At 63.7% G+C, this 20,703-nt stretch overlaps 1 protein-coding gene across 4 annotated transcripts in view; it reads left to right on the top strand.

Moving 5' to 3' along the window:
- Ciita (class II major histocompatibility complex transactivator) overlaps nt 1–20,293 on the top strand; it is a 41,018-nt gene extending 20,725 nt beyond the window's left edge. For 3 of the 4 annotated variants that reach the window (XM_078024643.1, XM_078024642.1, XM_078024639.1), the window contains exons 4-20: nt 1,861–1,923; nt 2,040–2,120; nt 2,840–2,884; nt 3,621–3,770; nt 4,118–4,270; nt 4,845–5,000; nt 5,572–5,634; nt 6,677–8,306; nt 9,041–9,199; nt 9,626–9,697; nt 12,326–12,406; nt 12,919–13,011; nt 14,673–14,759; nt 16,499–16,582; nt 16,736–16,819; nt 17,460–17,557; nt 18,024–20,293. In XM_078024643.1, the coding sequence (XP_077880769.1) occupies nt 1,861–1,923; nt 2,040–2,120; nt 2,840–2,884; nt 3,621–3,770; nt 4,118–4,270; nt 4,845–5,000; nt 5,572–5,634; nt 6,677–8,306; nt 9,041–9,199; nt 9,626–9,697; nt 12,326–12,406; nt 12,919–13,011; nt 14,673–14,759; nt 16,499–16,582; nt 16,736–16,819; nt 17,460–17,535 (3,077 nt within the window). In that variant the 3' untranslated portion in view covers nt 17,536–17,557; nt 18,024–20,293. The remainder of the gene's footprint in view (nt 1–1,860; nt 1,924–2,039; nt 2,121–2,839; nt 2,885–3,620; nt 3,771–4,117; nt 4,271–4,844; nt 5,001–5,571; nt 5,635–6,676; nt 8,307–9,040; nt 9,200–9,625; nt 9,698–12,325; nt 12,407–12,918; nt 13,012–14,672; nt 14,760–16,498; nt 16,583–16,735; nt 16,820–17,459; nt 17,558–18,023) is intronic. The other variant, XM_078024640.1, reaches the window with a different exon arrangement.
- The last annotated feature ends 410 nt before the right edge of the window (nt 20,294–20,703 follow it).

The raw sequence follows: 20,703 nt of genomic DNA on the forward strand, positions 1-20,703 counted from the left end.
TGGGCATACTTGTGCAGCCAACAACCTGCACAACTGTTCTTAGTGGCCCTTTACCTGACAACCCGGGAACCACACCTCTCAGGAGGCCTGTTGGGCAGGGATGTCACCAGTGTCCACCAGAGCAGATGAGCCACTGTCCCACAGAGGCAGGATGAAGAGGAGCGGTGACCGCATGACTCAGGCGAACCACCCGGGAGCCTGCCGGCTCCTCCATCCCTGGGGACCCGTGGTGGAAGCCAGAGTCGGTGGCATCCACATTTGTCACAATTGGGGTAGCAACTAGGGACGCGGGCCTCGCAGGGATCTGGGGGCTTTGGTCCTGGGGTGTCAGCAGAGGCAGTGGGCGCTGCCTGAGCAGGCGGGAGGTGGCTGAGCCCTCACTGCCACCCGTCCTCCTGGCTCCCGGGGCCTCGCCCGGCCTCCTGGGGGCAGAGCGGGTGACGCGGTGCTCAAGACGGCGGGTGGGAGGGCTCTGCTCCTCCGAGTGGGCACTGCACAGCCCCCAGCTCCCTGGTGACCGCCCTGGTTCTGAGTCTCAGCTCCAGAGTCCTCTGTGGCTCCCCACCGCCTCCACGGTCAGCTCCAACCTTCCCCCACAGAACCTCCATGCCCCCCGCAGGCCGTTCCCCAGTGTCCACCACCCAGGAGACCCCTCCCCGGCACACACTGTCCCCTCTCTTCCTCCTGGGCCCCCCCCATGGCCCCCCTGATGGCCCCCCCATGGCCCCCCCTGATGCCCCCCCATGGCCCCTCCCTGATGGCCCCCCCGATGGCCCCTCCCTGATGGCCCCCCATGGCTCCTCCCTGATGCCCCCCATGGCCCCCCCATGGCTCCTCCCTGATGCCCCCCATGGCCCCCCCCTGATGGCCCCCTCCCTGATGCCCCCCCTGATGGCCCCCCCAAGGCCCCTCCCTGATGCCCCCCCATGGCCCCCCTGATGGCCCCCCCATGGCTCCTCCCTGATGCCCCCCCATGGCCCCCCCTGATGCCCCCCTGATGGCCCCCCCTGATGCCCCCACCATGGCCCCCTCCCTGATGCCCCCCATGGCCCCCCCTGATGCCCCCCCATGGCCCCCCCTGATGCCCCCCCATGGCCCCTCCCTGATGCCCCCCGATGGCCCCCCCTGATGCCCCCCCATGGCCCCCCCTGATGCCCCCCATGGCCCCCCCTGATGCCCCCCTGATGCCCCCCCGATGGCCCCCCCTGATGCCCCCCCGATGGCCCCCCCTGATGCCCCCCCATGGCCCCCCCTGATGCCCCCCCATGGCCCCCCTGATGCCCCCCCCATGGCCCCCTCCCTGATGCCCCCCCATGGCCCCCCCTGATGCCCCCCATGGCCCCCCCTGATGCCCCCCATGACCCTCCCTGGTGGCCCGCCCTCCTCTCTCTGTCTTCCACAAAAACTCTCTTCCTGTTGGCTCCCAGCCAGGCACCACTTCATCTGCTCTGCCAGCATGTAGGGACGCCTACTGTATACTGCTGTTGTGTTCAACATTCAAACACACAGCTTCTGTCTTCACCATCACAGGCATCATTCAGGCTCCTTACACAGGACGGAATGGGGGCCCAGAGAGGTTAAGACACTGGCCCAAGGTTGTCCAGCGAGTAGGGCCACTGGAGAGGTGGCGCGGTGGCCGGCTCTTCCCCTCTGCCTGGGCACCGGTGGCTCGGGGAGGCTCCGGTTAGAGCCAGGAGGCCTCAGGTCTCACCCACCCCATCGTTCAGAAGTTCAGCGACGTCTATGAGTCCCCACTGTGTGCCAGGCCCGGGGTCACAGGCCTCTGGCGGCCAGCCCCAGGCTTCACCCGTGGTGGCCCTCCGTGAGCTCTGCTGACCGTGCCTCTCCTTGTCTGGCCAGCGGAACTGGACCAGTACGTGTTCCAGGACTCGCAGCTGGAGGGCCTGAGCAGGGACCTCTTCAGTAAGTGGGGAGGGTCGGGTCCCGGGAGGCAGCACGTTCCTGAGCCTCCCCAGTGGAGCACGGGAGGCTGCCTGGGCCTCCGCTGACCGAGAGAACTGGTCTCTGCTTCTTTCAAGTGGAACACATAGGACTGGACGGCGTGCTTGCTGAGGGCCTGGACGTGCCGGCAGAACCAGGGCCGAGGAGCCAGAAAAGACGTGAGTGAGCCCCTTCCTGCCCTCCGTGTCTCCCACCAGCTTCCCCGGTTAGGCCCCACCTGGGCCTGGGGTCCCTGCCGGTTCTGCACCTGACCTCGGCAGAACTGGGTGGAGTCCTGAATCTGCTGTGCTGTGTGACCTGGGCCAAGCGCCTGCACCTCTCTGAGCCTCTCTTTTCTTTTTGGGGGTGCCAGAGTTGAACCCAGCCGTGCTCAGCCACTGAGCCACATCCCCAGCCTTTTTAAACATTTTGTTAGAGTCAGGGTCTCTCTGAGTTGCTTGGGGCCTCGCTAAGTTGCTGAGGCTGGCTTTGAACTTGCGATCCTCCTGCCTCAGCCTCCGGAGCCACTGGGGTCGCAGGCCCCATGGTAGCTTTTTGCATGCAGATCTGGTCATTTGGGCCCTTGCAGACCCTGCAGGGTGCTCCAGCTCCCAGCTCACCAGGAGCTACCACAGGCCAGACCCTGCTTCTCTCCACCGGGGCCCCAGGCCTCCCCAGCCTCAAGGCCTTGGCCCTGCCTGTCCCCCTCTCTAGAATGTCCCTCCTCAGGCCTTGTCCCCTGCAGCCCTGCCCCCTCCACCGCCTCCCTGTCTGCTCCGCTAGATGGGATCTGGGAGGGACTGGCCCCCGAGGCTGTCCAGCTCCTCAGGCTGTTCCGAGCCCCGTCCTGGCTGGGGCCACACCTCCCTGGGCCTGATGTCCTTTGTCCTCTCCGCAGCTCTCTCAGAAGAGCACCCTGCCGACCTGAAGCACAGGAAGCTCGGTGAGTGGGCAGGGGGCCCGGGGGTCCTGGGGCAGGGGCGCTGGGGCCCCTGCAGGTGCCCGTGCAAACCTGCATTGACAACTGAGGTCCAGAGAGGTGAAGTCACCTGCCCGAGCCCACACAGCTAGCGGGAGGGGGAGTGGGATTCAAGCAAGACCATGACGGGTGAGGGCTGCTGGGAGAACACTAGGCCTCTTCCACTCCCTCCCTCCCTCCACCCAGCTGCCCTGGGGAAGGCAGCGGCCAGCCGGGAGGGCAGAGAGGGAAGGGTCCTGTCTGATGGCGGAGGCCCCGTCCCCACCCTCAGAAAGCCCCCCCCCCATGGAGACGGGGTCCTGCCCACGGGGACCGCAAGACGATGGGACGTGGTCTCTGTCCCTAGGGAGCCGGGTGCTCCAGGGGCCCTGCCTTCAGACAGCGTCCAGTCTCACGGGGTCCACCCCTGCCCTCTGGACCCTCATTAAATGGAGATTAGCCGCTGTCCCCTCTGACGGGCGCACGGTGACCCCTGCCCTTCTCTGGGGTCCAGCGCCCACAGACTGTTCCCGGATCTCAGTGGGGGCCTCTAGGGTCCGGAGCCCTGGAGGACCGGGAACTGCCTGCCCAGCCCGCCCACAGCCGGGACCCGCGTGTCCCTAACTGCCAGGGAGGTCCCCCGGCTCCAGATGCCTCCCAGCCCGGGCAGGGCTCTCCCGGAGCCACGAGGTCCCCCCCTAACACAGCCCCCTCCCCACAGCCGAGGCCCCTGCTGTGCCCATAGTGACGGGCAGTTTCCTGGTGGGACCAGTGAGTGACCCGGTCACCCTGCCTGGCCTGCCGGCTGCTCTGTACCACCAGGAGCCAGTGTCCAGCCAGATCCACCCGGAGAAAGCTGTGCAGATGCCCGGTACGTAGGGGACCAGGGAGGGTGGGCTTCGCCCTGGGATGTGGGTGAGCAGAGGCTGGGCAGGGGGCCCTAGTGTCGCCCACCCCTGCCCAGGGTCCCATCTGAGTCCTGCCGGAACACGTTCCCGGGCAGGAAACACGTCTCTGGGAGGCCCGGGGGGAATCTCCACCACTGGGGGTCACTGGCCAGTCCTCTGCCTGGACACCTCCTCACAGAGCACCTGGTCCGGACCCCTGCAAGACAGGCCAGCTGCTGCTCTCAGGGAGACCAGAGCCCTTTGGGAGGGTCACCGGGCAGTCCCGGGACAGGGGCTGGGAGAGCCCACTGCCCGCCTTTGCCTCTTGCAGAGCCTCCCGCCACGGCCTCCGTGAGCTGCCTCCACCTCCCTGCGGGGCCCATCCAGGTCATCTCCACGCTGCCCACGCTGCCCACGCTGCCCCAGGGGCTCTGGCCCATCTCGGGCGCCGGCACCGGCCTGTGCAGCATATTCATCTGCCACGGTGAGTGTGGGAGGCCTGGCCCCGGCCACCCCCTCCCCTGACGGCCCTGCCTGGTCCTCCCCTGGCTCTGGGGGTGGTGCGGTGCCCTCTGGGCTCCGTCCTCACTTGGAGCTCCCTGCAGCAGCTGGAGTGTGACTGGGAGTGGCCCTCTGCCCTCCCTGTGCCACCTTGCCAAACAGGAAGAGGTGCACACGGGAGCGCAGCGCTTCCCTCCTTCAGTGTGCCCCTGGACTGTCTGCTGGTGCACGTCCTTACACGGCTGTCTCCCATCGGCCTTGCTGGGCCCGCCGTGCTGTGGGGTGGTGGACAGGCCCAGGGAGGGCCGCCAGGGCTCGGGGTGTGGCGGGAGGGAGCCTCTGCTCCAGTCAAGGGCACCACTTCCTGGTCCTGTGCCACCAAGGTCCCGGCATCTAGACGGGGCCCCAGAGCTCGGCCTAGCTTCATCCTGAAATGTGTCCTTGGAAGTCCCCCTTCTTCTCCCCGGACATGCCGGGCTCCAGCGCCTGCCTCGGGGCAGGGGCGGCCCAAGTGGGTTCCCGGATAGATCCCTCACCCCTCTCCACCTTCGACGCAGGTGAGACGCCCCTGACCAGCCAAGCACCACCTTCCAGCGGCCCTGCCGTCCACAGCCTCCCCAAGTCCCCGGACCGGCCCGGCTCCACCAGCCCCTTCGCTCCCTCTGCCGCTGACCTGCCCAGCATGCCCGAGCCGGCCCTGACCGCCCGCCCAGGTGGGACAGGCAAGGACCCCTGGGCCCGTGAGCACCCCAGAGGCTGCTGAGGCCCCGGGAAGAAGCGTCCTCAGCATGGCCCCCGTCAGAGCCTCCGCGGGGCTGGCCAGTCATGTTCATGGGCCAGCGAGGCCAAGGCCAGGGCCCCAGGGGGGAGGGGCGCCGTGCAGGCAGCAGGGCAGTGGAGAAACCCCGTGCAGCAGGGACCAGACCCAGTGTGGCCGGTCCCCGGAGCTGGAGATCCGGTTTCTATGTGGACACTGGGAATCTCAAAACACTGGGGACATCTTTAAAGGTACAGCTGTCCAGGGCCCGGGGGCGGTGCCGTGGTAGGGCACTTGCCTAGGACACGCAAGGCCCTGGGTTTGATCCTCAGCCCCATACAAAAATGAATAAAATAAAAGATCCACTTACAACTAAAAACAAAAAATAAAAAAAGAAGACATAGGCCTCTGGCCACCATCTTGTAACCTCAACCTGGGGACTTGGGACTGAGGACCGAGTGGCCCAGAGAGAGGGGAGTCCTTGGGAGCTCCCCAACTCTAAGTGACGCTGGCTTTCCCATCTCCAGAGGACCAGAGTTCCCCGTGCCAGGCAGCGCCAGAGGTCTCCCCTGAGCTTCCAAAATGGCCTGGTGAGTGGCGGCGGCGTCTCTGGTCCTGGTGCTAATGGCTTCGACCATCCATGCCCCGTGTCTTCGGCCCTGTGCTGGCTCGCCCCCTGGGTCGCTCGCTCGCTTGATGCTGCCATGGCCACCATCCCTCCAACGCTAGCTTGGGAGCCACCTCTGGGGGACCTGCCCCTGGGGAGGCCCACATCCCTGACAGCCACCTAGTGTGAGGCTGGGACTGCGGCCCAGGGGTACGTAGTGGGCTCAAGTCACACGGGACAGGAACGCGCACACGCAGGCTGCCGTCCTCCCCGGACAGGGAGGGAGCAAACATGACTGAGGGAGGGCAGCCAGGAAGGGCCTCGAGAACCCCAGTGCTCAGGGGCTGTGCAGGGCCGTGGCAAGTTCCAGGTCCGGGGCCACTTAGACCCAGTCGCAGAATAGAACATAGAAAGGGCTGGGATGTGGCTCAGGGGTAGAGCTTCCCTGGGCTCCGTCCCCAATAATGGAAAAAGGAAGGAAGGGAGGGAGGGAGGAAGAGGAAGAGGAAGAGGGAGGGAGGGAGGGAGGAGGAAGGAAGAGGAAGAGGGAGGGAGGAAAACGGAGGGAAGGAGGAAGAGGAAGAGGAAGAGGAAGAGGAAGAGGGAGGGAGGAAAAGGGAGGGAGGGAGGGAGGAGGAAGGAAGAGGAAGGGAGGAAGGGAGGGAGGAAGAGGAGGAAGAGGGAGGGAGGGAGGAGGAGGGAGGAAGAGGGAGGGAGGGAGGAGGAGGGAGGAAGAGAGAGGGAGGGAGGGAGGAGGAGGGAGGAAGAGGGAGGGAGGAAGAGGGAGGAGGGAGGAAGAAGAGGGAGGGAGGGAGGGAGGGAGGGAGGGAGGGAGGGAGGGTAGCAGGAGCAGGCAGATCAGGAGCCCAGAAGGTAAGGGGATCCGTGGGCGTGGGCTGCTGGACCAAGAGCAGCGTTGAGTGTCCACCTCTGGAGACCCTGGGGACGCGGGCAGGACGGGCCCTCTGTCCCCTGAGGCCCTCTGTCCCCTGAGGTCCCCTGACTGAAGCATCCGGCCTTTGCAGAGACCGTGAGGCGGTTCCAGGACGCGCTGCGGGACCAGTACGCGGGCCGCGACGGCCTCGCGGTGGAGGTGGACCTGGTGAGCGCCAGGTTGGAGAAGGGCAGCAACAAGAGCCAGGAGCGGGAGCTGGCCACCCCGGACTGGGCAGAGCGGCAGCTGGCCCGCGGGGGTCTGGCGGGGGTGTTGGCGGCGGCCGGCCACCGGCGGCGGCCGCGGGAGACTCTGGTGATCGCGGTGCTGGGCAAGGCCGGCCAGGGCAAGAGCCACTGGGCCCGGGCGGCGGGCGTGGCCTGGGCCGGCGGCCAGCTGCCGCAATACGACTTCGTCTTCTTCGCGCCCTGCCGCGGCCTGGACCGCCCGGGGGACACCCACCACCTGCGAGAGCTGCTCTGCTCCCTGGGCCCGGGGCCGCTGGCCCTGGACGACGAGGTCTTCAGGCACGTCCTGAGGCGGCCCGACCGCGTGCTGCTGGCCCTGGACGCCCTGGAGGAGCTGGAGGCGCCGGACGGCTGCCCGGGTGGACCCCTGGCGGCGGAGCGCGGCTCGCCCCGGGGGCTGCTGGCCGGCCTCCTGCAGGGGCAGCTGCTGCGCGGCTGCACCCTGCTCCTCACGGCGCGGCCCCGGGGCCGCCTGGCGCAGAGCCTGAGCAAGGCGCACGCGCTCTTCGAGGTGCCCGGCTTCTCGGGCGCGCAGGCCCAGGACTACGCCCGGCGCTACTTTGAGACCTCGGGGGCCGCAGGCCACCCAGAGAGAGCCCTGGCCCTCCTGCGGGACCGGCCCTTCCTCCTGGCCCACAGCCACAGCCCCGCGGTGTGCCGGGCCGTGTGCCAGCTCTCGGAGGCCCTGCTGGCGCAGGGGGACCCGGCCCAGCTGCCCCCCACGCTCACGGAGCTCTATGTCGGCCTGCTGGGCCCCGTGGCTCGCGGCAGCCCCCCGGGGGCCCTGGCGGGACTGGCCAAGCTGGCCTGGGAGACGGGCCGCAGGCACCAGGGCACCCTGCGGGAGGGCCAGTTCCCGTCGGCGGAGGTGAGGACCTGGGCTGCGGCCGGAGGCCTGGTGCGGCCCGTGCCCGGGACGGCGGGGGGGCAGCTGGCCTTCTCCAGCTTCGTCCTCCAGTGCTTCCTGGGGGCCCTGTGGCTGGCCCTGAGCGGCGACATCAAGGACAAGGAGCTGCCGCAGTATTTGGCGTTGACCCCGAGGAAGAAGAGGCCCTACGACAACTGGCTGGAGGCCGCGCCGCGCTTCCTGTCGGGACTGGTCTTCCAGCCGCGGGCCACCTGCCTGGGAGCCCTGGTGGCGCCCGCCGAGGCCGCCTCCGTGGACAGGAAGCGCCGGGCGCTCGCCAGGTACCTGAGGCGCCTGCAGCCCGGCTCCCTGCGCGCCCGGCGGCTGCTCGAGCTGCTGCACTGCGCGCACGAGGCCCAGGAGGCCGCGCTCTGGCTGCACGTGGCGCAGCAGCTGCCCGCGCGCCTCGGCCTCCTGGGCGCCCGGCTCGCGCCGGCCGACGCCTTCGTGCTGGGCCAGGCCCTGAGGGCGGCCGGCAAGGACTTCTCCCTGGACCTGCGCAGCACGGGCATCGACCCCTCCGGCCTGGAGAGCCTCGTGGGACTCGCCTCGGTCACCCGCTTCAGGTGGGGGGCAGGGGACGGGGAAGGGGCTCCCTGCAGCTGGGGGCCTGGTGAGGGTGGAGCCGGAGACGGGAGGGCGGGGCTCACACCCTGGCGGCCAGTGGGGGGCGGAGTCACGCTCCCGACCAATAGCAGAAGGCCCCTGAGCGCAGGGGCCGGACCCGCTAGACTCTAAGACTGACCTGGGATCAAATTGATTTTCCTTCCTCCATCCCCTGATGGAGCCCCTGTTTCTCACGCATAGAGGCCCAGCCTCCCCTTGGCCTCGATGCCTCCATCATATCCTCTTGTGCTCCGCGTACTTCCAGCCACCAGAACAGCCTTCCCGGATCTTGCCCCGCTCGCATCCCGCCTCTGCGTACCGCCCTCAGGGCATCCCGTCGCCCTCAGGATGAAGCCCACATTCTTTCATTTGGCTCATCCCAGGCCCCCTACAATCTGAGCCTTCATCTTCATCTCCCGAGTCGTTGCCAGATTCCCTCTAAACATACTTTCCCAAACCGTGAATCCGACCCAGTTGTGCCCAGACTCGACACCGAGCTTCCTAGTAGCCAAAGCAAAAGGAGACAAAACCGCTGAGTCCTGAGAAAGGAGGACTCGTTGAGGCTGGATGGCCATGTCTGGAGTGGGGAAGTCAAGTCAAGGCAGGAAAGGGAGGCCGGTCCTTCCCTAGAGCTGCCCCTCCGTCCTGGTCTAGCCTGGTCACTGTGCCTGGGTCTGAGGCCCTCCCTCCACAGGGCCGCCCTGAGTGACACCATGGGGCTGTGGGAGTCCCTGCAGCAGCGTGGGGAGACCCGGCTACTCCAGGCCGCGGAGGACAAGTTCACCATCGAGCCATTTAAGGCCAAGTCCCTGAAGGACGTGGAGGATCTGGAGAGCCTGGTGCAGGCCCAGAGGTGAGGGCTGGGCGGGGAGGCCTGCAGGGGAGGCCGGTGGGACCCTTGGAGCTCATCATGGGATGGCCAGTGCCTCTGCTTTGTGAGACACCCTGTGCCCTCTCCCGGGCAGTGGCCACCCAGCAGGGGCCCCCATCTCACATTCTGCTTGATTCAGCGCCCACCATCGGTGCCACGTTCTTCTTCGGCTAAGGCCAGGAGGGAACAGGGGGCCTTCTGCCTCGGAAACCACTGTGCCATGTTTGAGCACCTGCTGTGTGCCGCCGGGGCCAGGCGCTGGGAAGTGGCCATGAAGCACAGGGTCCTGGTGTTTGTCTTCCTAACGGAGGGCCACAGGGCCCCAAGGAAGGCGATCCTCCCGGGAGAGGGGCACCCGGGCAGGGGCTCAGCACAGAGGCCCTCCCCCTGACCCCGCCGCTTCCCCAGGTTGAGGAGTTGCTCTGAAGAGGCCCGGGGGGCCCTGCCTGCTGTCCGCCACCTGAAGAAGCTGGAGTTTGCGTAAGTGCCAGGGCAGGCCGTCGGGGAGCCGCGTCCCCTCCTCAGCAGGACCACGCTGCCCGCTGGCCCACCACCGGGGACACCGGTTTCCGCAGCGGGTGCGCCTGGTCTGGGCAGGTGCTGCAGAGCCTCACCCTAGAAGCTGACGGCCCATTTGCTGGAGAACGAGGTCTCTCCGCTCACCGCCCCGCAGGGGAGAGGCCAAGGTGGCCACCCCAGAGGGCTGGAGGTCCAGGGCACTTGTGGAGGAGGGATATCTGGCGCCAGGAGCACAGTGCCTCCCCGCGGAGGCCCCGGGGTCCGTCCCATCCCCGGCTGGTTCTCAGCTGCTTATGGGAACCACTGGTGGTCGCGAACGTGTGGACGGTCTGACCCTCCACCCAGGGACTGTCCTCCAGTTCCAAGGACTCGGGGAGCAGGGTGTGTGCGCACGTGTGCAGGGTGTTAGGGACCGGACCCGAGGGCGCTCTGCCGACCACGGAGCTTGGTCCGTAGCTCTGGTTATTTCTTCACCACGGAGCTTCGTCGTAGCTCTGGTTATTTCTTCATCTTGTGACGGGTCTCCTCTCACTAAGTTGCCCTGTCTGACCTTGACCTCGAGACCCTCCTGCCTCAGCCACCAGAGTGGCTGGGTCCCAGGCCCGGCTCCCGGGAGCCCTAGCTCTGTAGCTGGGGTCAGGGACCTCCCAGCGTGCGTGGGACCGGCCTGGTTGCAGCACAGCGAGTGTCCTGTCCTGGGAACCCCTGGGTCTCAGGCACTCTGGGCCAGGTGACCACCCTGGGTGCACCACTCTGGGCAGTGCTGCCAGGTGTTGGTGGGCTCCAGGACACAGCAGCGGGCAGCCCATCGGCTTGCGGGCCCTGTGGTGGCCCCCTGTCCAGGCGCGCCTGCAGGAAGGAGCCCTTCAGACTCGAGGGCACCCTCCATTGCCCCATGTGACCCCTCCCGGGCATTGTCACATCTCCCCGTTGGACAGACGAGGACACTGAGGTCCAGCGAGGTCCAGGGACTTCCCCACGGTCCCTTCACTGGTCACCAGGGAGCTCTTGGCACCTCCTTTACCGCTGCCCCGCACACCCCAGGAAAGCAGGTGACTTGGGAGCACAAGACGGGCGCCACATTCGTGCAGGGTAAACACTGGGCTGAAAAGAGGAAACGGCTGAGGACGGGCACTGGCGGCCCTTTCTGGCGTCAGATTATTTTCAGCTTAAAAATCCCCTAGTTCAAGGTCGGAACTGCGCTCTGGGGAACAGCGGCCCTGGGGTGGAACAGCCTAGAGCCGGTGGACAGCCACCTGGAGGCTGCAGCCTCAGAGAGGCTCTGGGGAAGGAAGGACGGAAGGGAGGGACTATTTTGGGCATCTCTCTGGCTTCCACTGTACCCATCAGGTCAGCCCTTGTGGTCAGGGTCTTTCCTGGACTCAGCCCCCAGTATCCTGTTTACCATCATTTCATCTCCTGCCCCCCTTTATATGTGGGGGTACTGGGGATGAGCCCAGGAGGGCTTTATCACTGAGCAACATCCCAGCCCTTTTTATTTTGAGACAGGGTCTCACTAAGTTGCTGAGGCTGGCCTCGAACTCGCAGTCCTCCTGCCTCAGCCTCCCGAGCCTCTGGGACGGCAGGCAGGCGTGTGCCCTGTGCCAGGCTCCTGTGGGTGTGCCGATGGCTGTCTCCTGGGCCTGGCTCATGGAGTGAACACGGGGGATGGTCTCCTTTAGACAGTCTCTTGAGAGCATTGCTGAGTTTTCAAGGAGACAGACTGGACAGTCAAGGCGTTTACCACGGCGCCTGGCACAGGCTGGGCACAGACCTTGGAGCCAAGCTCTGGTCCATCCTGTGGCCTTTTCCTGAGGCTCCACATTCCCAGAGTTTGGGACTTTACAGACTGAGAACATTCCAGAATGAATTACTCTCTCTTAATTTTCACCAACTCCATTCATTCAAACAAAATAACAACTGGTGGCACCATAATTTTATCAAATACTATTAAAATAATAATATTTTCATATTAAAAAGCTCAAAAGATGTAATTTCAGAATAAAAGACTGCTCTTCCTATTGAATACATTTAGTCAGATTTTAAAAACAAAACAGCCCTTCATTGTCCTTATTTTTTATTCCCTTAATGTCTGGTCTAAATGTCAATCCAGACTGTGTGACCTTGTGTGAGTTACTTGGCCTCTCTGTGCCTCAATTTCCCCATCTATAAAAGGGGACAAAGAAGAGCACTTAGCTCAGAGTCATGAAGATAAATGACTTCTAAGCCAATGAAAGGACCCAGCATGTGCCTAGCATATAATAAGTGCTCAAAAATGCTCCTTTTTTTTTTATTATTTCAAATGGAAAGAGAAGTAAGCCCTCTTGTCACTGGAGGTCCTGGGCTGGGATTTGGGGGCCATGTCGCTGGGCTAGAGCGGAAGGAGGGTGGGCGTGTGTGGCTGTCAGCAGGCGTGAGGGCTGGGAGCCAGAGCCCAGCTGGCCTCCGGTGGGAGCTCTGTGACCGCTGCCCCTGGGGCCGGGCAGGGCTGGGGCCGTGGGAATGCAGGACGGGGCATGGGACTGGGCCCCACCCTGAGGCTGGACAGGAGGCCGGCTGGTGGGGTCTGACTTGCTCCTTGCCTCCTAGGTTGGGCCCCAGCTGGGGTCCCCAGGCTTTCCCCAGACTGGCCAAGATTCTCCCCGCCTTTTCGTCCCTTCAGCACCTGGAGTGAGTAACGTCGGCCCCTACCTGGGTCCTGGCAGCCCTGCCCCCGCCCCAGGCGCGTGCCCGAAAGAGCGTCCTCTGTGCCTGCCCACCTCCCTGCCTGCTCTCCTGGCGTGGCTCCTGTGATGACCAGGTGACACCCCTGCAGAGCGGCAACAGAGGAGAATTAAAAACAACCCTCCTGGGACCTTTGGAAGTCCCCATTTGCTGCTCAGAGCAGTGGCTTCCGGCGGTGGGAGGGCTGACCCCTCCTCATAATGAAATTCCAAGAGGCTAAGGGGGGGCCCAGGCTCCCCGGCGCACGCCGAAGAAGCCAACCAGGGATTCTGCGTGCCAGGAGCTAGACCTCGTCCCCGGCCCAGATCCCCTGGCCCAGGTCCTGAAGTCCACTCTCAGCCCAGAAGGGGGCCATTGGCCCTCGGTGCCCCCAGGCTGGGGGGTGGGAGGGGAGGTACGGGCGGGAGGAGGCCAGCTGCTCTCCAGACTGGCCGACAGTCCCTTCTGATTCCACACAGCCTGGACTCGCTGAGCGAGAACAAGATTGGGGACGAGGGGGTCGCGCAGCTCTCAGCCACCTTCCCTCAGCTGAAGGCCCTGGAGACCCTCAAGTGAGTGGGCGGGGCCTGCCCTTCCTGCTGCCGCCCCCCCCCCAGCCCTGGGCTTTCCATCCATCCTTCAGTCAGCAGGCCTCTGGCAACAAAGAGTCCACTCACTCACTCATTCACACACTTGCTCATTCAGTCATTCAGTCATCCACTGCTGGCTCCTTCAGTCCCCCACTGGCTCATTCATGCATTCCCTCCCTCATTCATTCATGCATTCCCTCCCTCATTCATTCATTCATTCAGTCATTCACTGCTGGCTCCTTCAGTCCCCCACTGGCTCATTCATGCATTCCCTCCCTCATTCATTCATGCATTCCCTCCCTCATTCATTCATTCATTCAGTCATTCACTGCTGGCTCCTTCAGTCCCCCACTGGCTCATTCATGCATTCCCTCACTCATTCATTCATGCATTCCCTCCCTCATTCATTCATTCATTCAGTCATTCACTGCTGGCTCCTTCAGTCATCACTGGCTCATTCATGCATTCCCTCCCTCACTCATTCATTCATTCAGTCATTCACTGCTGGCTCCTTCAGTCATCACTGGCTCATTCATGCATTCCCTCCCTCACTCATTCATTCAATGGCTCATTCATTCATTCACGGTTCAATCATTCACTCAGTCACACACTGAATTCTTTCTCAATTTACTCACCCACTCATCAATCACTTAACCTAATCAATTACTATTTAAGGGACAATTTTACTACTACAGGCACCTCATAGACTGAAGATCCAGCTTTAAAAATGACAATAAATCCCCCAACCTCAGGGATCCGGAATTCTAGTGAGGAGACAACATGTAAACAAACCTTCAGTTATAAAGTATACAGTAAGGAAAGCAAACAAGGCAGAGAGTCATCTTGAGAGGGTGAGGTAGGAGTGATAGGTTTTCAGGGGAACATTGTTGTTGAAACACTGAGTTTTTTCTTCACGGCACTAGGGACGGAACCCAGGGTGCTCTGCCACTGAGCTACATCCCCAGCCTTTTAAATTTTCTACTTTGAGAGAGGGTCTTGTTAAGTTGCTGAGGCTGGTCTTGAACTTGTGGCCCTCCTGCCTCAGCTTCCCGAGTAGCTGGGAAGTATGATTTAACTGTCCTGGGCTTTGGGAAGTTGGAGATGGATAAGGTGCAGGAGGACCAACAGGCTCCTTTCGCTGAACCTAGGGTATCACCACCTGTTCACATTCCGCCACGGTGGGGTGGCCGAAGGATTCCCCAGAACCCACTGAGTATGTCCTTGGCTGAGGACCCCTGGAGCCTTCTCCTACAGTAGTCTGCGTGTTGTGGGTGAGACTGCAAGCCAGGTCTCGCCCACTGCCCTCCCTCCCCTCCCCAGGTCCTTACTGAGCACTTGCGATGTGCTGGGTACTGCTACAGGGGTAGGAGCCCTCTCTGTGGAGCCCAGCTCCTGCCTGGAGAGGCAGCCATTAAAACACAGACACATTAACACAGGTGTCTCCTCCCAAGGAGGAGCAGGTGGGGGCCCACTGTCTCCCACCCACCCTCACCCCACGCTGCCGTCACTGTGCCTGTGTGGGCTACAGGCCACCCTGGAGGGAGAGTTCCCGGCTCGGCCTGATGGAGCCAGGGGACGTGGATGGAGGCTGAGGGAAGGGGGCGGACGGGTCTGGTCCTGAGCCTCTGACTCGTCCCTTGCAGCCTGTCCCAGAACAGCATCACCGACGTGGGGGCCTGCAAGCTGGCCGAGGCCCTGCCCTCACTTGCTGCGACCCTCCTCAGGCTCAGGTGAGTGGGTCCTGGTGCCGAGCTGGCGGGCTGGGGTGACGGGACCCCTAGCCATCGCTCTCGGCTGTGACGCTGCTGCCCCCAGTTTGCACGACACCAGGCGGGCAGCCAGCCAGACCAGCTGAACAGGACTCCCTAGGGAGGCGCACCACTGGGCCCTGAACAGGAGGGTCAGCAGGACCCAGGGGAAGAATGGGGGGGCCTTTCCTCGGCTGAGCCTGTTTCCCCACCTGGAAAATGGAAACCCTCCCAGAGGCCTGTGCGAAGCGCCTGATGCAATGCCTGGGGGGTGGGGGGGGGGAGTGGCGCCTTCCCGACTGGAAGCAGGACTGGGCTTTTCTGGAGTCCAGGGGTGGTGGCTCTGGAGGGAATTTGCTGGTCACTCTCTTGCCAGTCAGTCTTACACTGCCCCCTCCTGGTGGGACTCAGCACAGCACCTCATGCTGCTCGCTGTGGTGTGGTACCAGAGACTGAGGGCCAGAGCTTGGGCAGAGCCACAGTCCTTCAGCTTGGCACAGCCAGCTCTCCAGCCTGGGGGAACCTCCCTCCCCTTCCCCAGGCCTCCTCACTGACATCCAGAGTCACACTCCAGGGCAGATGGCTTCTGGTCCACTCCTAGAGGTGCACCCAGCACGGAGCACAGGGTGCAGCTGAGCAGGTTGTGTACTGCACAACTCGTAGTCCATGTGCCAGAGTTGTGCTAGTCATCCAGTGTTCTCCAATGTGAACTGAGGGCCAGAGCAGTGCTAGGTACGAGACATTGGGTTTTTCAGGGCCAGAAGGGCCTCCTGTGGTGGCCATGGTAAATAAGGGACAGGCGGCAGATGTGGTGGGAAAGGCCACCAGAGTCCCCATCGTGCAGAGGTGGCTAGTAGGCTGGACGCAGGCCTTCCTGTTTCTGTGATATGAGTGGAGGGCAGGAGGGGTGCACGTCCTGTTTTGTGAACTCTGAGATGCCACCCCTCCTGACACCGCTAAGCGCAAAATGCTGCGACACACCCTGTGCTCCATGGGGCCAGAGGCCTGTCCCGACCCCAGGTATCCAGACAGACGTGGCCTCTCGGCAGCAGAGACACGCACAGGGTCCCTCTGCCTGCGTGGAAGGAGGGGCCTCCTGGGTTCCCAGACCTGCCCCAGAAAGACACGCAGCCTGTCACATGCAGCCCCGCAGGGCTCCTCTGAGGCTGAGCCACGGAGGAGGCGCCCCTGAAACCAGAACCAGCGCAGCTCTGGCCTGGGGAAAGGATGCACAGGAAAGAGCGCACAGCGTCACCCACCACGTCATCTTCGCTGCTAGGAACAGTGGCCGGGAACGGACCACAGAAACCCAGGCTGGCCCAGTGACGTGGTCTTTCTCTGGCTATGCCAGCCCTGGCCACACCTCTCTGGTATCCCTGTGAGCCTCACGGGGCACCTGTGGGACAGTCAGAGTTAACAGCCGGGCCCTCCTCATCTGCCCTTTCCCACGATGGCTCAGGGTGTCGTCTGGGGAGTGAACAAAGCCACCCGAGACTGAAAGGCAGCCGGGGCACGGATGGGCTCCGAGGCCAGGAGGTCCTTCTCCCAAGAGTCCCCACTCTCTGCCGGGAACCGCTTCCCTCGTGTGGCCACAGAGACGAGCCTCACAACTCTGGCCTCAGTTTGCTCCTCTGTAAAATGGGACAGTGGTCCGAGCTGAGCGCGATCCCGCTGGCCCTGGCCCTCAGCTCCTGAGGCCCTCCCCGACCTCTCTCTGGCAGCTTGTACAACAACTGCATCTGCGACCTCGGAGCAGAGAGCCTGGCCCGCGCGCTCCCCGAGATGGCGTCGCTGCGGGTGCTGGAGTGAGTGGGCGTCCAGGCAGAGGTGGCTGGTTCTGGCCTCAGGAGACGGGGGTCTCCCCCCGGCATCACGGGAAGGGCTGGGTGTGGTGGCGGCCTGGGTCAGGAGCAGGGTGGTCCCAGGGGGCAGGGGGCAGTACAGGTTTCTCTCCCCAGCGTCCAGTACAACAAGTTCACAGCCGCGGGTGCCCAGCAGCTGGCCTCCAGCCTGAGAAAGTGTCCTCACGTGGAGACGCTGGCGTGAGTCTGGCTGGCCCCGAAGGTGGGATGTGTCGCTCTCGGGTGGGGCGGGTGTGACCAGAGCTCCAAGACTGCCCGGGTCCCTGGCCTTGGCCTCTTCACCTGTGGGGGGGATGGCGACGTTGGAAGTGGAGTGAGTCGAGGTGAACAGAGCTCTCAGGAGTAGCCGGCACACAGCGGCATTCAGAATGCTTCCCCAGGAGGAACCGCGGGGACTGCCTCCGTCCGTCCAGCCCTCCTGGGCCATGCGCCCGGCAGCCCCATGCTGCCCAACTTGTTTGTCTTGGGCCATGTGATGTCGAGTGTCCGGTGCTGGTGCCGGCTGCTCTCCAGAGCACTTTGATTTCCACACCCGAGTCTTCCAAGATGGGTCGGGGGGCGCCTGTAAGGTCCACTTTAGAGATGAGGAGGATAAGGTGCAGAGCAGTGGCCCACCTTCTGAGGTCAGACAACAGGGCAGCAGCAGAACCACAGAGGGGGCTCAGAGCTCCCCCAGCCCCACACTGGTCTGCGCCCAGCCAGTGGGGAAGTCGCCCAGGTTCAGGGCTGGGCAGGAGGAGGGGTTTGGGGGCAGCTGGCCCAGGAGCCCAGACTCCTCCTGTCCTCTAGCGTGGTCACTGAGCCCCATCTCTCCCTGCAGAATGTGGACACCCACGATCCCCTTTGGTGTCCAGGAGCATCTGCAGCAACTGGACTCCCGGATCAGCCTGAGATGACCCTGGCTGTGCTCTGGACAAGGTGACGGGGTGGGCTCAGGAGGGAGGGCGATGCCTGGGCTCAGTGTCCCTGTGAGGGTGGATCTAAATGGAGGGCCGGGTGGGTGGGGGACTACGCCTGGGTCCATGCGTTACCAGCGCCCTGCAGGTGTCCTCCAGGCTGGGGACTTGGCCACGGTAAGGCTTACCCTCCAGGGAGGGTCAGGCTGAGCCGCCCCACACCCGCAGCCTTGGCGTTGGGAGCCCTTCCTGGGGACTTGCGGGGCTTTCTGCGGATGGGTGGGCCCTTGGGCTTATCATAGGAACTCGCTCTGGAAGTTCCTGCTGCTCCACATGAGGACCACTGTCCCCTGGCCCCGTGCTCCCTCCCCGGGCCCCGCCGGCCCTGGCTGTGCTGCAGTCACTCCAGCCCTCCCCCCTTGTTCCTGGGGCCCCGCCTGCCCTGTTGGTGACACCCTCCTGAAGCTTCTGGCTACTCCCGCCCACAGCACGGACTCTGAGGACGCTGACGCGCTGGACCTGAGCACCCCATGAGCCTCGGCATCCTGGCCCCCGGCCCCTGCCGGCTCAGGATCGGCCCGTCCAGCTGGTGAAGGGACTCATCTTCGCGGGCAGGCCCGGGCCCCACCCAGGCTCCCCAGGGCCCAGGCACATGCCAGCCTGTTCAGCTGCTCTGAGCCCTGGTGGACAGACAGGTGGGCGCCTGGTAGCAGCCACGGCCCACGCAGGAGGCCTGAGCCGTACCCTGTGCACCACTGGGCAGTCATGGCCAGGCCAGGGCCCAGGCCTGAGGCAGCCTCCTTGGGGCCCGCCTAGTGTCCCTGCTGCTCTCCAACAGGGCACTGATGGGCCACTCGCCTCGTGAAGACACCAGCAGGCCACCAGCCTGCCAGTCCCCCAACCTGAGCAGGCCTGCGGCAGCTGCTCCGTCTGTGGTCCTCGCTGCTGTACTGACTTTGGGCCAGAACTCTGGACTTGAGCCGGAACAGCAAACCATACACTAAGGGGGGGGGAGCCGCCTGGAGCCCTGCTCTGCCTCCCCCTGGGTCGTCCTTTCCACTCCGTGATGAAGTCCCACGCGGGTCTTCGGCTGGCCTCGGGTTTGGGCTTACACCATGATTTCCATTTGGGTATCCACCGTCTGGTCACCCCCAGCCACGGCTTCAGTTGGCACTCACACGGTTGGTTGGGAAGGACTTGGCAGGGACAGCTCGCCTGTCCCCCGTGGCACCAGCTGGGGCGACCTGAGGGTCCCTTCCCCTCTCCATGGGGCCAGTCTGGGCATCCTCATAGCTGGTGGCTGGACGGCAGGGTGGTAGCCCAGAGAGAAGAGGCAGTGACAGAGGACAGGGAAGGGGAGCAGAGAGTGTCCCAGGACAGCGGTGTTCAGAGCATTGCTCTGCCACCTCATGTCGGCCACCAGCCAGCGGGACAGGGGCTGCTCTCCTGCCCACCACAGCACTGGCCAGCGTCCACCCCGCCCGCCAGCGTCCTGCCTGGTCTTTATGGCTTCCTGAGATTCAGGGAAACTCATTTTCCTGGGCTGGGCAAGGTGGCGGCACCGTCTGCCCCACAGAAGGGAGCTCCTCTGCCCCGCCCTGCCCGGCCCCCCCTGGGAACGGTGTCCCCACCTTGGCGCCGCAAGCCCAGAAGGGACCCCAGCTCGCTCAGCCGCCAGTGGGCCTGCTGCTCCTCCCGCTGGCGTGGCCTGCTCCGCAGGGACAATCTGCTCTCTCCTGGTGGAGTGGAAGCCGATGGCTCAGCTGCAGCAGGCCAGCCCCAGGCCCACAGGGTCAGCCTGGTTCCCAAATGCTGCTCCTCTTCCCAGCAAGTGGGGGTGGGGCCAGCAGGGCCCGAGGACACAGCCAGCCCTGGGTGAACCTTGGTGACTCTGATCACTGTGTGCCAAGTGCCAGGCTAAGCCCTTCCTACCTGAAGGGACGGAGGCACAGCCCTCAGAAGCACAGACCTCTCGTGCAAGGGACTTCTCTGTGCCTCGGTCTCCTGTTTGTAAGATGGGCAGAGTCACAGCACCTCTCCACAGGGTCGTGGGACCATCCAGTGGTGAAGACACTGGGCAGCTGCGTCTCACTCCCGCCTCGTCCTTGAGGACTCAAAGCCACCAGGAAGGCCCCATGACCCCTCCAATCCCATCACGATTTTACCTTTTCTGCACTGATTTCTGCTGTCAGCTCTGGTCCTAGAGGGTGACTCCAGAAGGGAGGGACCCTCGCTTTGTCCACTACTGTACTCTGCACCCAGCAGGGTGCCTGTGAAATGGAGACTCCTTCTCAGCACAACTTTGCTTGACTCACTCTACACTCTACACTGAGCGTGCAGGGGTGAGTGAGGGCTCAAGGGCGTGCCCTGGCGAGTCTCACACTTCAGCCAAAGTTTGCATCTCTCAGGACAGGGCTGCAGGTGTGATTGGGTGGTCTGTGCAATGCACTAAATCCCTGGACTAGTGGTATTGGGGACTGCACACTCGTCAGGGCTCTGCTTGCCAACCCCGGCGTCCTGGTGCGGGACTGCAGCAGCCCGGGGGAGGACATTTTATGATGGACGTGAAGTCATCACGAGAGGTAAATATGTTAACCAGGCGTGGTGGCGCACACTTGTAATCCCAGTGGCTCAGGAGGCTGAGGTGGGAAGATTGCAAGTTCAAAGCCAGCCTCAGTAACTTAGTGAGGCCCTAAGCAACTTAGCAAGCCCCTGTCACAAAATAAAATAAAATAAAATAAAATGGGCTGGAGGTGTGGCTCAGTGGTTCAATCCTGGGTACCTAAGTAAATATTAAATAAATAATAAGGGCTGGGGATGTAGCTCCATGGGCCGGTGGTTCAATACCTAGTACTAACCAAGCGTGTGTGGGAGGTATGTGACTCTCTGTGTCAGATGTGGAGTGATGCTGCCATCATCACAATCCTATGAAGGAAGGAGTTGAGATGTCAACTCGCCCCTCAACTTCTCTGGGGATCTCTCTGGGGGTACGGGTGCAGTGTGCTGGAGATAACCCCTGAGCCCCAGTAGCAGTGGGGGTGGTGCTTTGGTGTGACAGCATGGCTGCATGTGCCTCGGACCTTCTCAGCCCCCTCTCCCAGGCCTCTGTCCCTCGGGCGCTCACCGCCTCCTGGCCCCAGCCGTCTTCTTCCGACACCTCTGCACCTC

The sequence above is a fragment of the Ictidomys tridecemlineatus genome, chromosome 10 (genome assembly GCF_052094955.1).
Source record: "Ictidomys tridecemlineatus isolate mIctTri1 chromosome 10, mIctTri1.hap1, whole genome shotgun sequence".
Classification (NCBI taxonomy): Eukaryota; Metazoa; Chordata; class Mammalia; order Rodentia; family Sciuridae; genus Ictidomys; species Ictidomys tridecemlineatus.